At 43.6% G+C, this 20,325-nt stretch overlaps 3 protein-coding genes across 3 annotated transcripts; all 3 read left to right on the forward strand.

Moving 5' to 3' along the window:
• Positions 1-1,449: 1,449 nt before the first annotated feature.
• On the forward strand, positions 1,450-7,110 carry ftr84 (finTRIM family, member 84). The gene is made up of 7 exons (XM_079498713.1): positions 1,450-2,167; positions 3,153-3,248; positions 3,534-3,767; positions 4,399-4,555; positions 4,739-4,795; positions 5,140-5,193; positions 5,880-7,110. Exons 1-7 carry the CDS (start codon positions 1,601-1,603, stop codon positions 6,458-6,460), a joined length of 1,746 nt encoding a protein of 581 aa, XP_079354839.1. The 5' UTR covers positions 1,450-1,600; the 3' UTR covers positions 6,461-7,110.
• A 1,477-nt stretch (positions 7,111-8,587) lies between these two features.
• On the forward strand, positions 8,588-12,448 carry LOC306921854 (uncharacterized protein). Its single transcript, XM_079499157.1, has 3 exons — positions 8,588-8,932; positions 10,237-10,359; positions 11,427-12,448. The coding sequence occupies exons 1-3, from the start codon at positions 8,758-8,760 to the stop codon at positions 12,215-12,217; spliced, it is 1,089 nt and encodes a 362-aa protein (XP_079355283.1). The 5' UTR covers positions 8,588-8,757; the 3' UTR covers positions 12,218-12,448.
• Positions 12,449-19,021: 6,573 nt separating this feature from the next.
• Positions 19,022-20,038, forward strand: LOC306921191 (growth hormone-inducible transmembrane protein-like; the record flags this gene model as incomplete). The annotated part of the gene is made up of 1 exon (XM_079498304.1): positions 19,022-20,038. One exon carries the CDS (start codon positions 19,022-19,024, stop codon positions 20,036-20,038), a length of 1,017 nt encoding a protein of 338 aa, XP_079354430.1.
• Positions 20,039-20,325: the final 287 nt, after the last annotated feature.

Below are 20,325 nucleotides of genomic sequence, written 5' to 3' on the forward strand. Positions count from 1 at the left end.
AAAAACACCTGAATGTGGCTCAAGTCGCATTTGTAAAAATCGGATTCCATGTGACTTGTTGGTTTTTAGACTTATTTAAACAAATCGGATTCCAATGTGGATGTGGCACAGTCTACAGATCCAATTCAGGTTGGGTTTGGCTGCCAGTGTACTGTATGTATGGGGCCAAAGAGTCAGAGTGTCCTCGGACAGCAGAGTGACCTTGTTGTGCCTCTCAGGAAGTGTTTGTTGTCAGTTCATCCATGTGGGTGCCTGCAGCATACCAGCGCTATAATGTCCACAGCATAACACTCACATCAACTGTTCTGTTCTGACACCATGAAACTCATCGTGTTGTCAAAATGAGAGAGAGCCCACAGGCCATTAGACCAACCCATCTGTACTTCTTTGCACTATATGCACTTTCAACGATTGATATTCTTGCCCTTTTTATTGTTTTAGGTCGTTTTATCGTTTGTATTGTATTGGAGCTAAGTTCTGAGCATACGTTTTCTTGTACTTTTTTATTGTTTATTGAGTGTTCTAGTTTGTTTTATATTGGAGCTTCCGAATGTACGTTCTTTTCACAATTATTTACCCTAAGTGACAGTAAAGGGAATCTGAGTCCTTGACTCCTTGCAATGCCACACAATGGCCTTTGTTTCTATTAGAACAGGTCATTGAATGTGTTGTTGTGACTAGTACCGTGACGTCTACACAACAGACGGTGTGGACATGACATTATTATTCACAATTCACATTGAAGATGTCTGCTTCATCTGAAACACTTAACGTACACAGCTTCTGATCAGGATGGCTTCATCCAGATTTAGTTCATATATTCAGACACACATTTGAGATTATCTTCATATATGCTAATGCTGGGAATGATAACCTGAAGTAAAAAATAAAGAACACATGCACAATTGTCTTCTCTTGCTCAATACAGAAAATGTTTTTTAATCCTTTAAAATTGAGGGTACTGGTGTTATTATTTGATCTGTGTATATTCCACCAACACACCAGTAGCCTAACAATGATTTTATTCAGAAAACTTTGCCTGAAATTAAACAGATCCAATCCACACAATACAATTACAACTAAAATAGCCTATATCTTAAAGCTCACAATGCACACTGTGGCCTTGTTTTAATGTCACCTACAGTATAGCCAATAATGACATTCCCCAATATCGGGATTCCAGGCTGACAGTGGTTCAATATTTATGTTCCTGAACAATGTTTATTTCCCCCCATTTTTCCCCGTTTCACTTAAAAGCATGTTGTCGTTGTGTAAATACCTTTAATTACCGCAACGTAAGCACATTCCGTCACGGTCACAGACGTGTTTAGTCTCATACAGGTGCTGACAACACTGTGGGAAACCACAACCAAACTGTTTATACTAGAAACAAAGCCTCGTCTTTAAGTACTTAGAGAAGGGACTGGACTCTTGTTTGATTCACACCCATAGAAAAGCGCTTGTCAGGTCACACAGCATTTGGAGTCTGTTAGCTACTTTCGTACGTCGTGTATCGCTTAGCAAGAGTTGGACTTTGTGACACTAACTAAGATTTGTACAGGTGTACAGATCCACATTCAGCAGTTCCGTTAGCGCCATTATGGAGTCAGATTTCCCCCAATCCCCGGAGCCTTTCTCCTGCCCTCTGTGTGTGGATACGCTGCGAGACGCCGTCACCATCCCATGCGGAGACACCTACTGTCTAGACTGCATCAAGACGTACTGGGACCAGTTCGACCACATCGGGGTGTACAGCTGCCCGCAGTGCCGCGCTTCCTTCACCCCGCGCCCCGTCCTGAGGCGTAACCTTCCCAACGTGAGCCTGGAGCAGAGGCTCCCACAGCTCACGCCCTTCCCCTACATGCACAAGGGAGCGCTGTGCGACTTCTGCGTAGGCCGGCGCAATAAGGCCATCAAGTCCTGCCTCATGTGCCTGGCGTACTACTGCGAAACACACATCATGCCACACTACGAGTCGGCCACCTTCAAGAGGCACAAACTGGTGGACGAGACTGGCCACCTGGACAGGAAGATCTGCCCGCAGCACGAGAAGGGCCTGGAGCTGTTCTGCCGCTCGGATCAGATGTGCATCTGCGTGCTGTGCACCGTCAGGGAGCACCGCGGCCACAACATCGCGTCAGCTGAGGAGGAACGCACTGACAAACAGGCGAGTCTTCATCACACAGTCAGTCAGTGTGATCTAATCACAGTCTATGAATCTAATACACATGTATTGTCTCTGTTCTGTGCCTACATGTGAATCATTGGCATCACTGTTTTCATTACATTCCCCAGGGAGGTAAGGTCAGCTAAGGTCACCCAGTCTGTCTGTCTGTCTGTCTGTCTGTCTGTCTGTCTGTCTGTCTGTCTGTCTGTCTGTCTGTCTGTCTGTCTGTCTGTCTGTCTGTCTGTCTGTCTGTCTGTCTGTCTGTCTGCCTGCCTGCCTGCCTGCCTGCCTGCCTGCCTGCCTGCCTGCCTGCCTGCCTGCCTGCCTGCCTGCCTGTCTGCCTGCCTGCCTGCCTGTCTGTCTGTCTAGGATATCAAGTATGCCAATTAGTAGTGGTATGTTAATTGAACCAATTAACATACCACTACATATACGTTTAGCCCTGGAAGAACTGATTAACTGGTTTCATTATTGCTGCATGGTGCCAAAGAGGCCAGCCGTATAGGAACAGGTTGTCTCTGCCCCTATCTCTGTCCTCACAACAGTAAACCAGTCCCAGTGAACCACACAGATCAGCTGATGCTGCTACGCCAATCACAGCTCACCTCACACTGCTGAACTAACATTAGCACAGTGGTGATATAAGCTTCATTCACAAATTGCACATCTACTGCTATTAGCTACAGAAAGAAGCCTGAACTGAGGGGGCAGTTGAAAATCGCGAGGGGGCACATCTTATTTTATATAGTAAAACAATATGTACTGTACATAAACCTTAAACTGAGTGGGGCAGAATTTGCAACTGATAATCATTATTTGGCCATAATTGTGTAGCCCTAGTGTGTCTTATACTGTATTTATTGTATTGAGATGTCTGACTGCAGTGTATCACTCATTGTCTTCTTATCGGCCCAATGTTCCTATCAGAAAGGCCTGGTGGTGACCCAGTCTCATTGTCTTCTTATCGGCCCAATGTTCCTATCAGAAAGTCCTGGTGGTGACCCAGTCTCAGGTGCAGCACATCATTCAGGAGAGGATGAAGGAACTCCAAGAGCTCAGACATAACGTGGATGTTCTCAAAGTAAGGCCTGCAATAAGAAGTGCAACTCTATATGAAAGGTTCATTATGTTTTATATTTGACTTTACTATTTACTGAACTGCTTTGCGAGCATTAACATGACACACTTCTCTGTGAATACTGCAGATTCACAGAGAAAATATTTGACTTCGTAAATGTTTGTGTTTAGTTTGTGTGAGAGAACTCCTCATTATGTGATCGCTGCATCCACACAGCAATAACATCCTACGCTGAGTTAAGTGAACAGACATGATTTGACAAGTGCCCACCCACCACCCCTTTTATAGAGTAACGCTCAACGCGCGCAGACGGACAGCGACAAGACCTTCCACGAGATGCTGCAGGCGGTAGAGCGCTGGCACGCCGAGATCAACCAGCTGATCAAGGCCAACATGCAGGCGGCCATGAACCAGGCCGAGGGCTACGTGGAGCGGCTGGAGCAGGAGATCATGGAGCTGCAGCGGAGAGACGCAGAGCTGCGGCAGATCCTCGACACCGAGGACAACATCCACTTCCTGCAGGTACCAACACCTGCACATATATTGGATATGCACTAGCCTTTGTTCATGCCTATATATTTATTGTCTCCACCAGGCCGAAGGCATGGGGAGAGAGTATGTTTTGCACTCAAAAACATTGTCCCTGCATCCCTCCACATCTGCCGGTTATAGCGCCACCATGAGGCCGATTTCTGCAAAACACATTGCTTATGATCAAGACGAGTCTGTTGGATTTCTCAGATTCAACACTGATTGGCTAACATTGCCTTCCAAAGTTTTCAGGAGTGGCCCGTTTTGTACGAAATGCTGCACATGTCCTGCTCATCCAGAATTCTATCCTCATGCTATGAGTGATCTGGCTCTGCATTTCCTCAACAAAATGAAGAAAATTGTTGCAAAAAAAGAACAAACAAAAAAACATGTTTATATTACTCCTAAACATTTTGCCAAACATCTCACACAGTCCTATCCTCCTGGTGGAGACCTGTGCCCAGAAGGGCACTTTTTCTAGTTATCTATATTTTGTACATTGTGTATTTGCCCTGCCACTAAAAGATTAGCACTTTGGTGATTTGTTGTATTTATTTCATAGGTATTTTGAGGTGTCATCATGGATGTTTTTAATATATATTAAGTTGTGATGTTTCCCTAGAATTTCCCTACACTGTGTGTTCCTCCTGAGCCCATGGTCCCCAAGGTGTTGATCAACCCTCAGTTTTCCTTCGGTGAGATGAGTAAGACTGCCTCAGACATGAAGGAACACGTGGACGACATTTGCAAGAAGGAACTGAGCAAAATCTCCAAGACAGGTTAGATACACTGAGCATATGCATGCATATATGCATCTATCAAAGATGTTACCGTTAAATTGAATAACGTGTGTAGATTGCACGCACACACAGTGTACACGTGCGCACGCACGCACGCACGCACACAGTTATATTGAAAAATATTCAATTTACACTAAAGACTCGTTTTAATCTCATTTCCAGTCAGTGAAACACCTGTGTACATACTTTTACCAAGAGGTGGAGACAAGCGACTCAAAGGTGAGTTTCTGTTGCAGAATTATGCACCCACCCACCAAATCAATCAATCAATCAATCAATCAATCAATCAATCAATCAGAGTCTGTCTGTCTGTCTGTCTGTTTCTATTTGAGCTTAATTTACTTCCGTTATACAATGAATGAATGAATGAATATGGCTAGACTCCTACAGAGCCACGCTGCAATATGTGTCTGTCTGCAACATAATTTCTCATGAAATGTATTATTTATTAGAAAGACGTTACTTTATTACATTTCCAAATGTGGTATTCAATGTCAAACACTTACTGATGATCACAGTAAGTATATGATTCCGTGTTTGATGATTCTATATTCTCCACACAGTTCCTTCAAGGGCAGATTTTCAGGAGCCAAAAAACAGAGCAGACTTTCTGAGATGTGAGTATTCTGTCCATCGTTTTGGTTCCTTTATCTTCATATGCAGTGACATTCTGACAGTATTGAGATATGTTGCTTTTGGCTGCTAACGGGGAGTTTACCCCAGGTGTTGAGCAGGGGACTGCAGTGTCAGAACCACACTCATACTACCTAACTGTAATCCCAAATTTAACCCTAACCCCCCAAATTAACCCTATACGCTACAGCCTAAAGGCCAATAATACTCCTTTCAATGTCAGAAAAAACTTCTGGTTCGGTCAGGCTTTCCCAACAGGACATCTGGGGGTGCACAAGTTCTGAGAAAAAGGTTCTGTGACCACCCATCAGAAATTCTGAATGATGATCCATTTTTAGTTCTATCACCTCACTTTCTGAAACAAATGTGCGGACATCGGAAGGAGCATGAATTGGGCTTAACCCTAAACCTAAGCCTATAGGTGTAACTCTATAAAGCCTGAAGCTGTATAAACTGCAGTCTCCAGGTCTGCAGGAAACCTTTTTGTTGAGCGACACTTGTGGAAAGGGTCATGAAATAAAGGTAAACTGTATTAAGCCTTAATGTCAGGGCCCCATAAAACCAAGTGGTTCTTCCGAGACATACTGGGCTGTCCTATAGTTGTAGTAGGTATTTTTATTCTAGGCTCGAGTACGTGCGATCACATTAACATTAATTGTGTCTTTCTCAGATGCCAGTAAGCTCAACTTTGACTCAAACACAGTCTACAAAGAGCTGGTTCTGTCGGACGGAAACCAAAAGGTGACGCGCAGGAAAAACGTCCAGTTTTACCCTGAGCACCTGGAGCGCTTCGACGGCTTCTCCCAGGTGCTGTGCAAGGAGGCCATGACCGGCTTCCGCTTCTACTGGGAGACAGAGTGGAGCGGGGAGTTCTCTATCGGCGTGGCCTACAAGAGCATCAGTCGAAAGGGCAAGAACTCTCACAGCCTGTTGGGATACAACGACAAGTCGTGGAGCCTGCTGTGCTCCGACTCCGGGTACTCGGCCTGGCACAACAAGGTGGACCGCGACCTGCCCGACGCCCCGAGGGCCACGCGCATCGGTGTGTACCTCGACTATGCCGGCAACACTGTGGCTTTTTACTCGGTGTCCGACACCATGGACCTTGTCTACAGGTTCAAGGCCCAGTTCTCTGAGCCCCTGTATGCAGGCTTCGGAGTGGGTTCCTCAGTGTCCTTATGCCAGTTGGCCCAGAAGTCCCAATCCCAATCCCACTCCCATTACGGACACGAGTCACTCACAGGTCGTTGATCAGTCTGTGTAAATACTGTCTAAGGCTACATTTATGCCTTATATACATGTCTTCATATGACAAATAGCAAAATATCACCAATCTACCATCTGAGCGTTGCATTATGAGCAGCATTGCATTGTCTGTAGAAATATATAGACTCCCATATTAATGTTACATTTTTAATCAAACTGATAAATTGTGATATCAAAAGCAGAGGCACGGATTTGTAAATACAAATTGCTTAGTGGCATGTCATTGGGGATGTCACCCTGATATTGTAATGACGTTTCACAGTTGAGCAGAACACCAATAAACACTGATTCTACAACGTATATCTGTCTGACTGTATTTCATGTTAATTCACGATATAGCATTCACAAACACAGGTTTTACAGTAACACCCCATGGTGTTCTCCTGTCTGTGATGCATGGCTGGAACGATGCACAAATATTGTGATTGCCGGAATAAATACAATATGAAATATTATGTTAATAATTATTATAATATCAAAGCCATGTTCTTAATCTGTCCATTTGTTACAGTTCAGTTTCAGTAATAAGCATGTACAGCTTGAGGGTACAACATTTGAGTATAGATACATCCTGGTCAAATTTGCTGCTACCTACCTACTAAAATATGATCTCCTATAATAAGTAATGTGTATTTTTCTATGTATTTATTTACTTGATAAAACATTGAACGGACTACTCTTTTCCAAGAAGTCATATAAATATGTGCAGTTATGTTTTATTTATTATTCATTGTAGAGAGGGGTTGACATGAACACAGTTCAATTTCATGTGACATCAAATAGGCCTACTGTTGGTTTTTGCTCTTGTCGTAGACTGTGTACAACAGGGGTGCCCAAAAGGTAGATCGTGATCTACCAGTAGATCACACAGGCTGTGCAGGTAGACCACATGACATGCCCCTAAAATATATAATTTAAATAAATAAATAAACTATTTTTGGCATCTGCCACTTGAACTAATGTGACTCACTTGATTGATTTACATCAAAAAGGGCAGCTCAAAACCACAATGCAATATTGTTTTTCCAACAACAGTATTACAAACTTATATACAAAACCAAATTCTACTAATTCCATTTCCTCCTCTATTTCCCATTCCAAATGCATTTGTCTAATATGTAACTATATTTTCAGCAATGAGATAATATATATTTTTGGTGTGTACTACTGGGTAGATCTGGTTGAGCTGGTAATTTTGAAAGTAGCTCTCAAGTATAAAAATCACACCCGTGTGAACTGAGTGGTGCAAGGTCTTATATGGCCTGATCAGCTGTGGTCTGACGTAATGTCAGTGACCATAGTAACCATGCTCATTCTTTTGAGGGACAGGTACACAAACACACACACACACACGGGTACTAACAAAGCCAGTTGTTGGAGTGGTTTGCACCACTCAAAAAAGTGTGGGCACCCCTGGTGTACAAACAGCTTGAGTCACCATTAAGACATTCCTCGACTATAATTCATTTTGTTGTCTGAGTGACCAGTGACCATTTTCTTGTCACATTATGAACTCCTGATATCAAGCATGAAATAAAAATGATTGTCTGGACATTGATTTATCGTCTACTATTATAGTCTCTTTTGTGAGATTTGCTGAAATCTGTTACTTATTATCAAGTTAATAAAAAGAAAGAAAGAAAGAAAGAAAGAAAGAAAGAATAGGGGATAGGATTCATACTATCCACTATGGCTACAGGGGAGAGGATACAGTTAGTGGAGTTTATAGGAGTCACTAATCAGGGTAAAAGGTGATCAGAGTTTAAAACTGGAGAGTCCTTTTTTAATTAGGCCTAGTTAAATTCATGAGACATAACTATGATATTTTATGACCTACTCTGATGAAGCATGCTACTGGGTAAAGTCCCAAAGTACAGTGGACAGTGAGTTTGCTGCATATTTTGTACAAGACTTTTGGCAGTAGATCTATTTTTTTTTTCATTGTGAGCCAGGACAATTGTGTCATTATTTTATTTCAGTTAAGGAGAGAGCTACATAAAGTGAGAAATAAGTATGAGTGAATATTGTGTTACCTGGCTGGTTGTCAGATGAAGCATGGATTGGTAGTTTAATATGGGGTAGGTAGACTACGGCCAGCAGATGGCGCAAACGTCAAGCTACAGTTACACACAACCCCGGAAGCAGCAGGAAACGGAACAATAACATTCACCACCAAGAAAAAGCTTAACAACAGCTTCACAAGGCTATTCATGCTATCTTCTGTCTTTGTGCTTTTTTGACATTTTCTCATCTGTACGAAAGCGATCAGATTCGCGTTCAAAATGTCAGGAAGACAGCAGCTCAGATTGTTTATCGAGGGACGACTGACGGCGGCTGCTGAGGAGATCTTTGGTGTTCTTGAGAAAACCATCAGTGAATATGAAGAGCAAGTTGTTCAGTCCAAGAGGGAGGTGGACCAGCTGAAACAAGACATACGACACCTGAACAGTGGTGGAAGTAAGTACTTATTGATCTACAAGCACATGATTGTGAGCTTGTAGATCGGTTATTTTCAATAGGGCCGAAGTGGACGTGGTCGTGGTTATAGTGTATGTTTATAATGCTGATCGAATGATCTATAGGTACCTGCAAAGTAACTCAACTAAAGCGTTGTAGTGGAGTGAAAATAGCCTTTGGGGTAGAAGTAAAAGTATTGAAATGGGAAATAACCCATTAAAGTAAAAAAAAATACCAAAAATGTTTTATTCATTTCTGACAGTACTCGAGTAAATGTATGCATTACTATAGCCGCAAGCAACGTAGATATTTCCATAAATGATTGAACATATAGAGCCATTAAATACTTTAATTGAACAAAAACTAAATATATCGACTAAACACCACTGTTATTATTCTGCACAGCTACGGGGTTTTTCTTTGATCAGGACAGGTGGATGGTGCAATTTGCTATAGTGGTGTTTGTTCAGTAAACGGGGTCTCTCCAGCTCTTTAGTAAACAGAAGATACATTTTCTCAGGAGAGAGAACTCAAGTGAAATTGGAAGTGATACAAAAAAAGCAGAAACAAATGAGAGAATCAAATGTATTGTTCGTGATTACCTGGCTGTAAATGTGTTACTACAGCTGGAGAGATGGGGACAAGCTCACGTTGTGACGAGTTGTGAGCTTGTAGGACGACTATTTTTGGTGAATCTATCTATCCATCCACCATCCTCCATCCATGATATCTATCTTTCTTTTTGAGTGGTGTAAACCACTCCTACAACTGGCTTTTGTGTGCAGAAAAAAATGAGCATGGTTGCTATGTTCAAAATAATTTCTGACGTAATTAAATCTACAATGGGTTTTGTCAGTGGAGTGCGTACGTATAGACCCAAAATCCAGTACATATAAAGAAAAAAATCACACCCGTGTGAACTGAGTGGTGTAAGGTTTTATATAGCATGATCAGCTCTGATCTGACGTAATGAAATCACACCCGGATGTGATTTCACAACTGGCTTTTTTTGTGCAGAAAAAATTAGCATGGTTGCTACGTCATCCAGTTCACCCGGGTGTGATTTCATTACGTCAGATCAGAGCTGATCATGCTATATAAAACCTTACACCACTCAGTTCACACGGGTGTGATTTTTTTCTTTATATGTACTGGATTTTGGGTCTATACGTACGCACTCCACTGACAAAACCCATTGTTGACGCGCAACCTCTTTTTCTTATACAGATCGTAGATATACTGTTTGTCATCAAATATCAAACAGACTTCATAGTCAGTAATTGTTTGTGCTCTCTCTGTGTCAGATTCCCAACCAGTCTCTGAGGAGCTGATTCTTTTACCACAGCTTAGACAGGAGCTGATGTCCAGTCAGGAGGAGGATACGGCTGTTAAGCAGTCGCCACTAGTTAAGGAGGAACGGGTAACAGGTAAAACAAGCTTCATATTAATTACTCTGCATTTGGTTAGACGGTCTTACAGTCATGAGTCCGACAGACTAACCAACCAAACGGCAGAACTGCACACAGATTGCAGCAGCTTGAACCTGACTGCAGATTATTTAAAATGAACAAACATATTTGTATCTTTGACTGAAAATAATGACAATACTTCCAAGTGTTGAAAAAGCATCCCTGTCTTCCCCCTCGTGATTCGCTATCCTCATTTTTTGACGAGGACGGAGCATGGACCTGCCCTGACCTGCACAAAGGCGCACGCTAAAAAATAACAGATCTACAAGTTAACAATGCGTATCATCACAACATGATAGCTTGTAGACATAGATATTAAAAAATACGGTAGGCTGCTGCAGTTCGTTGGAGCCATGTGTGTTGACGGGAGGGCGGAAGAATTTACACTGGTACGCCGGAAGAGTGGACGGCACACTACGTCACGCTGCCACTCAAGTGACTACTGGCCAATCACAGCACATCTTTTCCGGTACTTATCAGACCCGAACATGCGCTCTGTGACGCACACTCATGCTTCCGCGGGGCTTCGCAAGGAATCTCGGGAATTTTTTGCCCTCCCTTGAGCGCATACTGTACGTTCCAGAGCTGAAAGGGGCGTCTACCTTTATATGTCTATGGCTTGTAGATCTGTTCTTTTTTTTTAGGATAACCTCCGACTTTGGCCCTTGACTGGCCTTCTCTGTACAGACAAACAATGCAGAGAAGAGACAGCACTTATGTGTCAAAAACTAATTATGTTCATTGTAACGCAGTTATACAGCATTACTTGGATTAATAACTGTAATAATATTACTATTTTGGCAATTGTAGTAAGGTCCACTATTCGTTACTTGGGGAAGCATACAGTTACAGTACTATATTACTTAGTAACGTGTTGCTGCCCAACACTGAATTTAACATTTACATTTTTACCAGATCACTGGAATGAGTTGTTATATGGACTATTGTGGTGACATTTCTTAGGTTTTTTGTTGTTGTTGATTGTTTCATTACAGTACATAATGTTTGCTCTCTCTCTCTGGCAGATTCCCAGCCAGTATCTGAGGAGCTGCTTCCTTTACAACAGCTGCGCCCTAGACAGGAGCTGATGTCCAGTCAGACTGTTCAACATCAGTGTCCACAAGTTAAAGAGGAACAGGTGGACCTCAGCATCATTCCACACTCTGAGTGCAGTATTTACAGTGAGACAAATGGATTTGTTAAATCAGACGCCATCAGTGACAGTCTGCCGATCCCGTATACCAATGCACCTGCGATCGCAAACCACAATGTCGCAGACAGACGCAACGAGGGCGAAGGATCGGGCCTGCCGTTCAGCCAGTGCGACGACGTCTTCTGTATGGAGCAAAAGATTTGCCGTTTTTGCAGAAAGCAGTTCGACAGAGACACGGACCTGGTGACGCACGTGAAGGACACTCACGTAGGACACAAAGCCTTCAAATGTCCCGAATGTGAGCGGGAGTTCAGCCGTAGAGACCTCTGGGCTGATCACTATAGAATTCACACTGGCTTAAAGCCTCACTCCTGTCCTCTCTGCGGGAAATTGTTTGCTCATCGCTCAGGCTTTAACCTTCACATGAGAATTCACACGGGCATCAAACCCCACTCTTGCCCCCTCTGTGGGAAGTTGTTTTCTCAGAGCTCGAACCTGAAGGTTCACATGAGAATTCACACGGGCGAGAAACCGTATTTCTGCCAGAAATGTGGCAAAATGGTGGCCCACAGCAATCACATCAACAGGTGTGAAAGGACTTGGCGCCGTAGACAAACGATTCGGGAAAAGGTCCATTCACTGCATAACTTGGACTACTACTAAGTTAGAAAGTTGAGGCTGCACATGAGGGTCTCTTTTTCAATGTTTATTATTTCTGTGTAGTTTGCTGGCCATGTTTTGTTAAGGATAAGATTTTGCATTATTTATTAATTTATGTTTTAATAGATGAGAAGAGCCGTAAAAGGGTAGTAACCATACTATTGTCTAACAAATTAAACTTTCAATTGATAATTTATTATGATGTTGTATATTAAAGATAAGATAGATACTAAAGAGATGATCTTGTTTTAATGTTTTTATTACCTGTTTAGCCCAACTCTTGGGGATAAAACGTTTAGGTCTTAATGTTTTGGTGAAGATAACTGTCCAGTTCTGCTACTGATTGTCAGTGTGGATATTTACGTAATTTACACTAGAGCACTCATGGTTGTGGTTATAGTTCTCTTTTTCAATGTTTAAATTTGAACGGTTGATCAGATTGAAACATGTGTTGACTGAAAGTCTCCTGGCAGTGGTGGCCTAAATGAACGTGCTTGGGGCAGAATGTTTCGATCCCCTGCACCAGCAGGAAAATCTGGGCTGGGAAGTGAATAAGCAAAATTCTGTCAAACGGTTAAAGTGCCCTTGAGCAAGACGCTGACCGAACCCCAACTGCTCCATGGAGTTGCATAGTGACTGTGGTTGTACTGGGCAGGGTATTACTGAAACATTTCCCACGGTCTGAAAAATGTATGGAAATGTCGGTTTAGCTTATCCTGATTAAAGGATCAAAAAGGTCTATTACTCTAATTCAGCCATTTAGTTGACAGTGTGCTCTGGCATTATCAGATTATCAAAGTGAAAAATCAAGTGCAAGCACAGCCTATGAGTGTATTCTTGGCACAAAATGCTTTGCTTATAGTCTCGTGTAGCCAGACAACCACAATCTCTGAATGCTATATACACTATAGTATACTGTAGAGTCTGGAACTACACCTCCCAAAATCAGTAAGGAAGCTGGCATTTCCATTCACAAAATATATATTTTAAAATATCTTTAGAGCTTATTTTTTATTTCCATTTCTGATAAGCAGCAAGCTATATATGCTTAGGTAATTTCTATTTATATTAGGATACATTTGCGTGACTGTAAAGACGAAACGGAAGTGGGGAGGAGGCTCCATTTAAGCTTTAGATTTGACTCATGATCGAGCTTCCGTTGCTCCAGACTGTATGAGGGAAGCATTTGAAAATTGCGAGAGCCGAGAGGCAACAGTCTGGCAACACGAGACTACTTTGCTTAGGACAGGTTGGAGGGAATGGAACCGAATATCTTATTGTTGCATTGTGGAACCCGAGTGTATGCCTGGCTAATGTGTTGAAAAAGGTTATAGTCGTACACGCTCCACGTCTTTCCAAACAACATAGTGGTGTGATACCACCAAGGTCCAACAAGAACCAAAATAAGTACTATTTAGATTTATTGGATGTATTGTTTTAATATATTTGATATGTCTGCTAATTGCCCAAGTGGTATTGAGGAGTTGAGTTTATTTGATATACTGTATCTTCCTGCAGATACAGATTCAGTTTATTGTACATTGTATATCTGGTAAATGTGCTCAACATTGAAACCATGAGCAAGTATGTACATGTCTTACACACATTCTAGAGTGGTAAAACAGACCAACAGGTTTAATTTGATAAAGCGTCTCTGCCGTGAACAAAATGGTTTTCTAAAATGTAATATGGCCATTTCATACCAGATTTGTTTTGGGATTGCTATACCTTGATCTTAGAAATATGACATAGTTATCCTGGACCTCTATCTCTCTTGCTCTCCTCAGCATTTATGTGGTTAATTCCTCAGGGATTAGTTTGTGTAAACGTGCGCCGGGTTCATCGCCATGCTGATTTGATGCACATTTTAGTCAAAGTTTTCTTTATGCATACAAAATGGGTGCATCATCACCACTGAAGGGTATACTAGTGATATCCTAAATGTGACATGGTGTCTTCTTAATTAATCTGTGTCCTGGCTGTTTTACTTAAACCGGGAGACTGGCATGTCCTCCATTGTATTTTAATTGCATATTGGCATACATTCAGTATGGTCCAAGGCAAGATTGTTTTCATATCGACATATTTAGATACATGTTCACTGGGGGTAGACTTAGCTATAGGGGACTTTGATTAATTTTGATAAAGAACTGAGTAACACTGGCATATCTGTCCACCGTTCCTTATGGCATGACGTACACTCCACACACAAAGGGAGATGGGATCCAAATCCATTCGTATATGTCAAGAATTAAATGTATTTAGTTATGTTAAGATCAATAAATGGGTACTTCTTTGTTTATCACTACAAATGTCCTGGTCCTCAGTGTGTAAATTAAGATACCTTTATACTGTCCATCTTGAAACTTGTGCGGTAATGCCTAACATTATGTTCTTGTGAATGGCATGTCTGAAGATAGGTGTGTCTTTGTATGAATGAGGGTCACCAGAGAGAGTGCCTTCAGCAAAATTCCAATACCCCAAATCTCAGCAACTCTCTCACTCGCACTCAGTATTACAGTGAAATTGGTGACCTGCCAAACTTACATGGAGGTATTTAAATACGTGACCTAAATACAGCTAGGTTAAACTCTGCCAATGAACAAACCACAATGATTTACGTTCAGACACTGACTTTTTATGTGATGTCTACGTATTATATTATTATTATCAACATATTTCAGCAGGTCACCAATTTCACCTTAACACTGCCATGCTGGAGTGACCGAGTGTGAGTGAGTGAGTGGCAGAGATTTGGGAACAGAGCGGCATTCCGACGCATCGCCATTCCGACAATAGACTTCCATTGATCGGAATGGCGGGGTTTCTCCACTTTTGTAAAGACCCCGCCACTCTGACGGTTAAACACACCGCTATTTCGAAGAATGTGTGCGTGCGTGTGCGTCACTACAAAGTCGCCTGTCTGTGCGTAGCCTCGGCCCCAGGCTTACTTATCTGCGAAAAGAAAAGCGAAGAGAATGTAAACTGATTTGTAAAGCATCAACGGCATTTCCTTGGGCGATACTTCCGCTAAAATCCCCCAACTTCAGCTGATAGTCTTTTCAGCGTAGGTCTTGCCCAGGGTGGTCTGTGCGTGCCAGACTCTCTCTCTTTCAAAGAACTAGGCCTTATGAGATTTGAGCTGCGCAAGAAAATGCCATTCCACCACACTCTCTCTCTCTCTGAGCGCATCTCGCTCGTTGACAGTAACAATTAAGTTCACCATTCTGTTGCTACAGCTACAAATTACAATGATACAAAAATAGAAGAGAAAATTAATTAAGCATAGGCCTATAGCATAGCCTGTTTCAGACAAACATGACAAATAAAACCAGCGGAACAAAATATGCCAGCTAAATTCCAACTTAACCAGTCAGTAGGCTAGTGTTGCAGCCTCCTCGACTCTGTGTAGCCTACCATATGAAATAGCCTACCAATGTGAAATTTCCGACATGGAAAGCAACAGGCGGCACCAGCAACCACTGAATATTCCAGCCACTGCCACTCCCGTTCATAAAACCAGAGCTAAGCCTACTGCTAAATTAGCGTGTTTTATTGTAAAATATTTGAGTTGGGTAGGATTGCAGCTCCTGGCTTCTCTGTCCCCAAATCAACCGGCGGCAGGTGTGTGGTAGGCTTACCGGTGCCGAGGTGGAGGGAGGGAAGGGCTCTGAATCTCTTTGTTTTGATTTGCACGCTTTTACTTCCCACAACAAAACACAACAGGAGTCAGGACGAGGTGTCAAAATTCAAATCACTTAGGCCTCACTCACACCTAAGACACATGCAAGACACACTTGTGTCCTGTGTCTTCTGTGTGTTATGGCCGGCCCGCCTCAATGCATTTCCAATGGAAGTCACATGGTTTCACCAAACATTTGTGTTTGGGGGCAGAAAACAGCCATCAAACTAAAATGTTTGGTGAAACCTTGGACTCCCATTGGAAATGCATTGAGGCGGCCATGACACACAGAACACACAGGACACAATTCAATTCAATTCAATTCAAAGGGCTTCATTGGCATGAGAAAACATACGTTTACATTGCCAAAGCAGAAAGCACAATACAACAATACAGCAATACAATCAAAAGTTATGTACATTTGAAAGTCAGAATCTTCAATAGATCAGATTGATTCTATGTACCAAGATCACTGGATGCAGGTAGGCTATAGTGCAGGAATATACACAATGATTAGTCTTTAGGGTGGTTGTGTTCCGTTTGATATCCTTCTATCACAGCAACTCACGAATCTTGCTGCTGTGTTTGCACATTATTGTACTTCGCCCAGCAGATATGGGAGTTTTTTGTCATTGGTCATGTTTTCAAAATCTCCGTGTGTGGTTGTAATCTGTGGGAAGTATGCTCTGATGTCTTGGTACAATGGACAGATGGCACAAGTGTGTCTTAGGTGTAACGGCCGGGCTCCACCGGGCGCGTCAGCGTCGCGTCTCCGTCACCGTCAGGGAATGTTCCCTTTTTAATCAATGAAGGGTGGCTCCACTGCCCGCGTTGACGGAGACGCGACGCGTGCATTAAAATTGAACCGGTGCGTTTTTTGACGCGACGCGACGGAGACGCAACGCGTCCGGTGGAGCCCTGGCGTGAGTGAGGCCTTAAACAGCTCTGTCTGGTGCCACTGCATGCTGACTGCTGAACAGGGCCGTTCTTTGGAATCTGGGGGCCCTAGGCAAACCCCGGTATGAGGCCCCTGTGGACCCATATGTGGGTCGCAGATTTTTTTTAAGGGTTGCAAGTAAATAGCCTACACCTTTATTTCATGTTTCCTACATTTGAACAAGTTCATGAGTCGGTGTTAGATTTTGAACCTGAAGGTGTATAGGGGAGGAGGCGCAGCGGCAGCGCAGAACATTTTGGGGTTCTCAAAATGCTTTGTGTTCAAACACAAGGATTTGTGTGTGTCAGTGTGTGTGTGTGTGTGTGTGTACGATACAGTATATATATATATATATATATACAGTGTTGTACCCGAACGCGTTCAAAGAACGATCGTTCACGAACACGTTCATATTTTGGGGGAACGTGAACTGAACGTACTGTATTTCTGCTTGATGAATGTCATTGTGAACGCGTTAATTTCTGGCGTCACTTTCTCACGTTCAACTTCGTTCAAGAGTGAGTGTTTCCATAGAGCCTTCCAGGCGAAATCCCCGGCGCTAAAACACACCCTAAACATGCCTTAATATCTAGCGAAAACCCCACCAATAAGCCCTTATATCCGACACAAATTAACTAATCTTTCTCAGCCGTCACTGGAGCGCGCATCTACCTACTGCATGATGATCATTCACGCAGCACGCAGACAGACAGCAGACACTGTCCCAACTCCCAACACAAACACTGAGGGAACTTGTTGTTGTTTGATTAAACATAATGTGCCACGAAAAATAGCTTCCAATAGCTTAGTTGGTTATTATCGCGTTGAGGAGGTATGTGTCCATAATATCGCCACGAACGGCCAACAAAAGACATCTCTCTTCCACAGTGAGTGAAGCGCAGTGATGCCTGATTTATTTTTCGTCGTACAATGTGTTCCGTGCTGAAAATAGCTGATATACAAGCTCACAACGCGTCGCGATTTTGGCCCAGACCAGCCCACCACAACCAGCGTGCAGATAGCAGAAACTATACCGCCCGCTCTGTTGAGGCACACACAAACAAACAAGCCCTAATACCACCACTTTTACAGAACAACATAAATGATACAGACCAACAGACAACACACAAGAATGATGCTGGCAAAAGGATTCAAGATAGAAGAGGGTTTATTTGTCACTCACTGATACAGGTACAGTGAAATCATGATGGCACTGGCAGAATGGCAGCATGCCCGGACCTTTCCTGGTGGCCTGCCGCCTATTGGCCTGCCTGCCTGTTTGTTTTTGTTTTGTTTTTTATCATGGCGGATTGGCGGCCCCCTACGGTCGCGGCCCACCGGGAGTATGCCCGGTACGTCCCAGTCCAGCCCTGCTCACAACCCATGTTTGGTCTGTTGTGAAGCAGAACAAACAACTTGGTTGAGAGATCGCAGGTGTATTTATACTGTGCTGATTACACCAGGGATTGGCTGTGGTGAGAGGAGGCAGGTGTAGTGGATACGGGTGATTGTGAATGGGGAGTGGCCGTTGAGTGGAGGTGGGAGGTGATTGAGAACAGAGTGGCAGTGTTAAGCGGAGGCTGGTCTCCACTCCTGAAACTACGTTGTATAAATACAACTACCCATATATTAATGATTTAAGCAATAAGCCACGAGAGGTCTCTGGCAAGTAGGCTATGTGACGGGAGAATAGCGCTTGATGTCTTTACGGGGCTGCCTGGAGCCACACATTCACAGTCATATGGGCCGTGCGGTGCTTAGACGCCCGCACGGCATGGGTTTGTAAGGCAATCAAGCGCTCCCCTTCCCCAGTACAGCTACAGAGATGCGGAATCAGCTGGGAATGATATAAAGTGATTGAAGGTGTGGGTTATCGGTGAAATTTACAACGGTCACGTGGCGGTAACCAGCCAATCAGAATAAAGTATTGGGACTAACAGTTTTAGAATATCGATTATACCATAGATAATATTGCTCCTGTGTGTCAGCAAGTACACCAAGTAAGTTGTTGCTGTGACGTCATGATGATTACAGGAGACCTCTCAGCCAATTACAGTGCGAGGTTGATAGCAACTGTGACATCACCTTCAACATAAATGTTTAGGGTATATGAATTAGATAACACATTTCTAACCTGAACGTTGGAGTATAATAAACCCTGATGGCCTGTTAAGACTAATCACTGACCATGTATGTTGCGAGGCTATCATGTCTGCGCCGTGTCAGGCCTCCAGCCCACGTTGTCGACGTTGTCGCATGGCACCCCGGCCCTGAGAGGCTCCTCCCTGAAGCCGCTGCTAAAGCCTTACCAGGAATATCCCACAAAGGCCAGATCTGGCCTTTGTGGGATATTCAAAGACGCAGCACTGGATCCAGCATCAACTACTACCATACTAGCGTGGGGAGAATGGTGGTGGCAGGTGGAGCTGCCGTTGGCCTCGGGACTCTGTACTACTATGGCATGGGCATGTCCAATGAAATCGGTGCAATTGACAAAGCAGCGAGCTGGCCCCGGTATGTCAAGGACAGGGTCAAGGCCACCTACATGTATTTTGCGGGCAGTGTTGGACTGACGGCCCTGTCAGCCGCCGCAGTGAGCAGAAGCCCGGCTCTCATGGACCTGATGACGGGGAGCCCGTGGATTGCATTTGGAGCGTCTTGTGCTGCCATAATGGGAGCTATCAAGTTGGTCAGGTCCATTTCATATGAGGACAGTTCAAAGCCTAAACACGTGGCCTGGTTAGTCCATGCGGGCGTGATGGGAGCTGTCCTCGCCCCTCTTACCCTCCTGGGAGGACCTCTGATGATGAGGGCTGGCTGGTACACAGCAGGTATTGTGGGTGGCCTTTCTACGGTGGCCATGTGTGCCCCCAGTGAGAAGTTCCTCAACATGGGCGGGTCGCTGGCTGCTGGTCTGGGAGTGGTCTTTGCCTCCTCCCTCGGATCAATGTTCCTGGCCCCCACCTCAGCGATTGGAGCTGGGGTCTACTCAGTGGCTGTCTACGGGGGCCTGCTGTTGTGCGGCGGGTTCCTCCTGAGCGATACACAGGAGGTCATCAAAAGAGCAGAGACCTGTCCGAAGAACCAGAAATATGACCCCATCAATGAGTGCATGGGAATTTACACTGACACATTCTTACACAATATCTTTGTGAGTCTGTTTAGCATTTTAGCTGATAGGATGAGTTCGTCACTGATGCTGTAGAACCTAGAAAAGGTAGTAGGTGATGTCCAAACGGCTGAGGCACATAAAGGGAACATGTTCTCTTTGAGCAGTGCCCAAGGTGTAGCCATGCCCCTGTGTTAGTCATACTTCTACACTGGATTTGTTGGTGAAATGAAGGTGACAAGGACACGGAAAGATATTCTGATTGTATTGCGACAGGTTTGTACTTTTTTTTTAAACTACAACTTTTATTGGAAATTGTAATCTAACTCGTTGCACTACCACCGGCCAAGCTAAGCATGGATGGTCATGTGCCCGAGACGGAG

The sequence above is a fragment of the Electrona antarctica genome, assembly GCF_951216825.1.
Source record: "Electrona antarctica genome assembly, chromosome: 4".
NCBI lineage: Eukaryota > Metazoa > Chordata > Actinopteri > Myctophiformes > Myctophidae > Electrona > Electrona antarctica.

Excerpts from the sequence above, each read along its gene's own strand:
- ftr84 (XM_079498713.1), top strand. The coding sequence starts at position 1,601 with ATGGAGTCAGATTTCCCCCAATCCCCGGAGCCTTTCTCCTGCCCTCTG. Across the intron at positions 2,168-3,152 it reads AGGAACGCACTGACAAACAG|AAAGTCCTGGTGGTGACCCA; the intron begins GCGAGTCTTCAT and ends TGTTCCTATCAG. Across the intron at positions 4,556-4,738 it reads GAGCAAAATCTCCAAGACAG|TCAGTGAAACACCTGTGTAC; the intron begins GTTAGATACACT and ends TCTCATTTCCAG.
- LOC306921854 (XM_079499157.1), top strand. The coding sequence starts at position 8,758 with ATGTCAGGAAGACAGCAGCTCAGATTGTTTATCGAGGGACGACTGACG. Across the intron at positions 8,933-10,236 it reads ACACCTGAACAGTGGTGGAA|ATTCCCAACCAGTCTCTGAG; the intron begins GTAAGTACTTAT and ends TCTCTGTGTCAG. Across the intron at positions 10,360-11,426 it reads TAAGGAGGAACGGGTAACAG|ATTCCCAGCCAGTATCTGAG; the intron begins GTAAAACAAGCT and ends TCTCTCTGGCAG.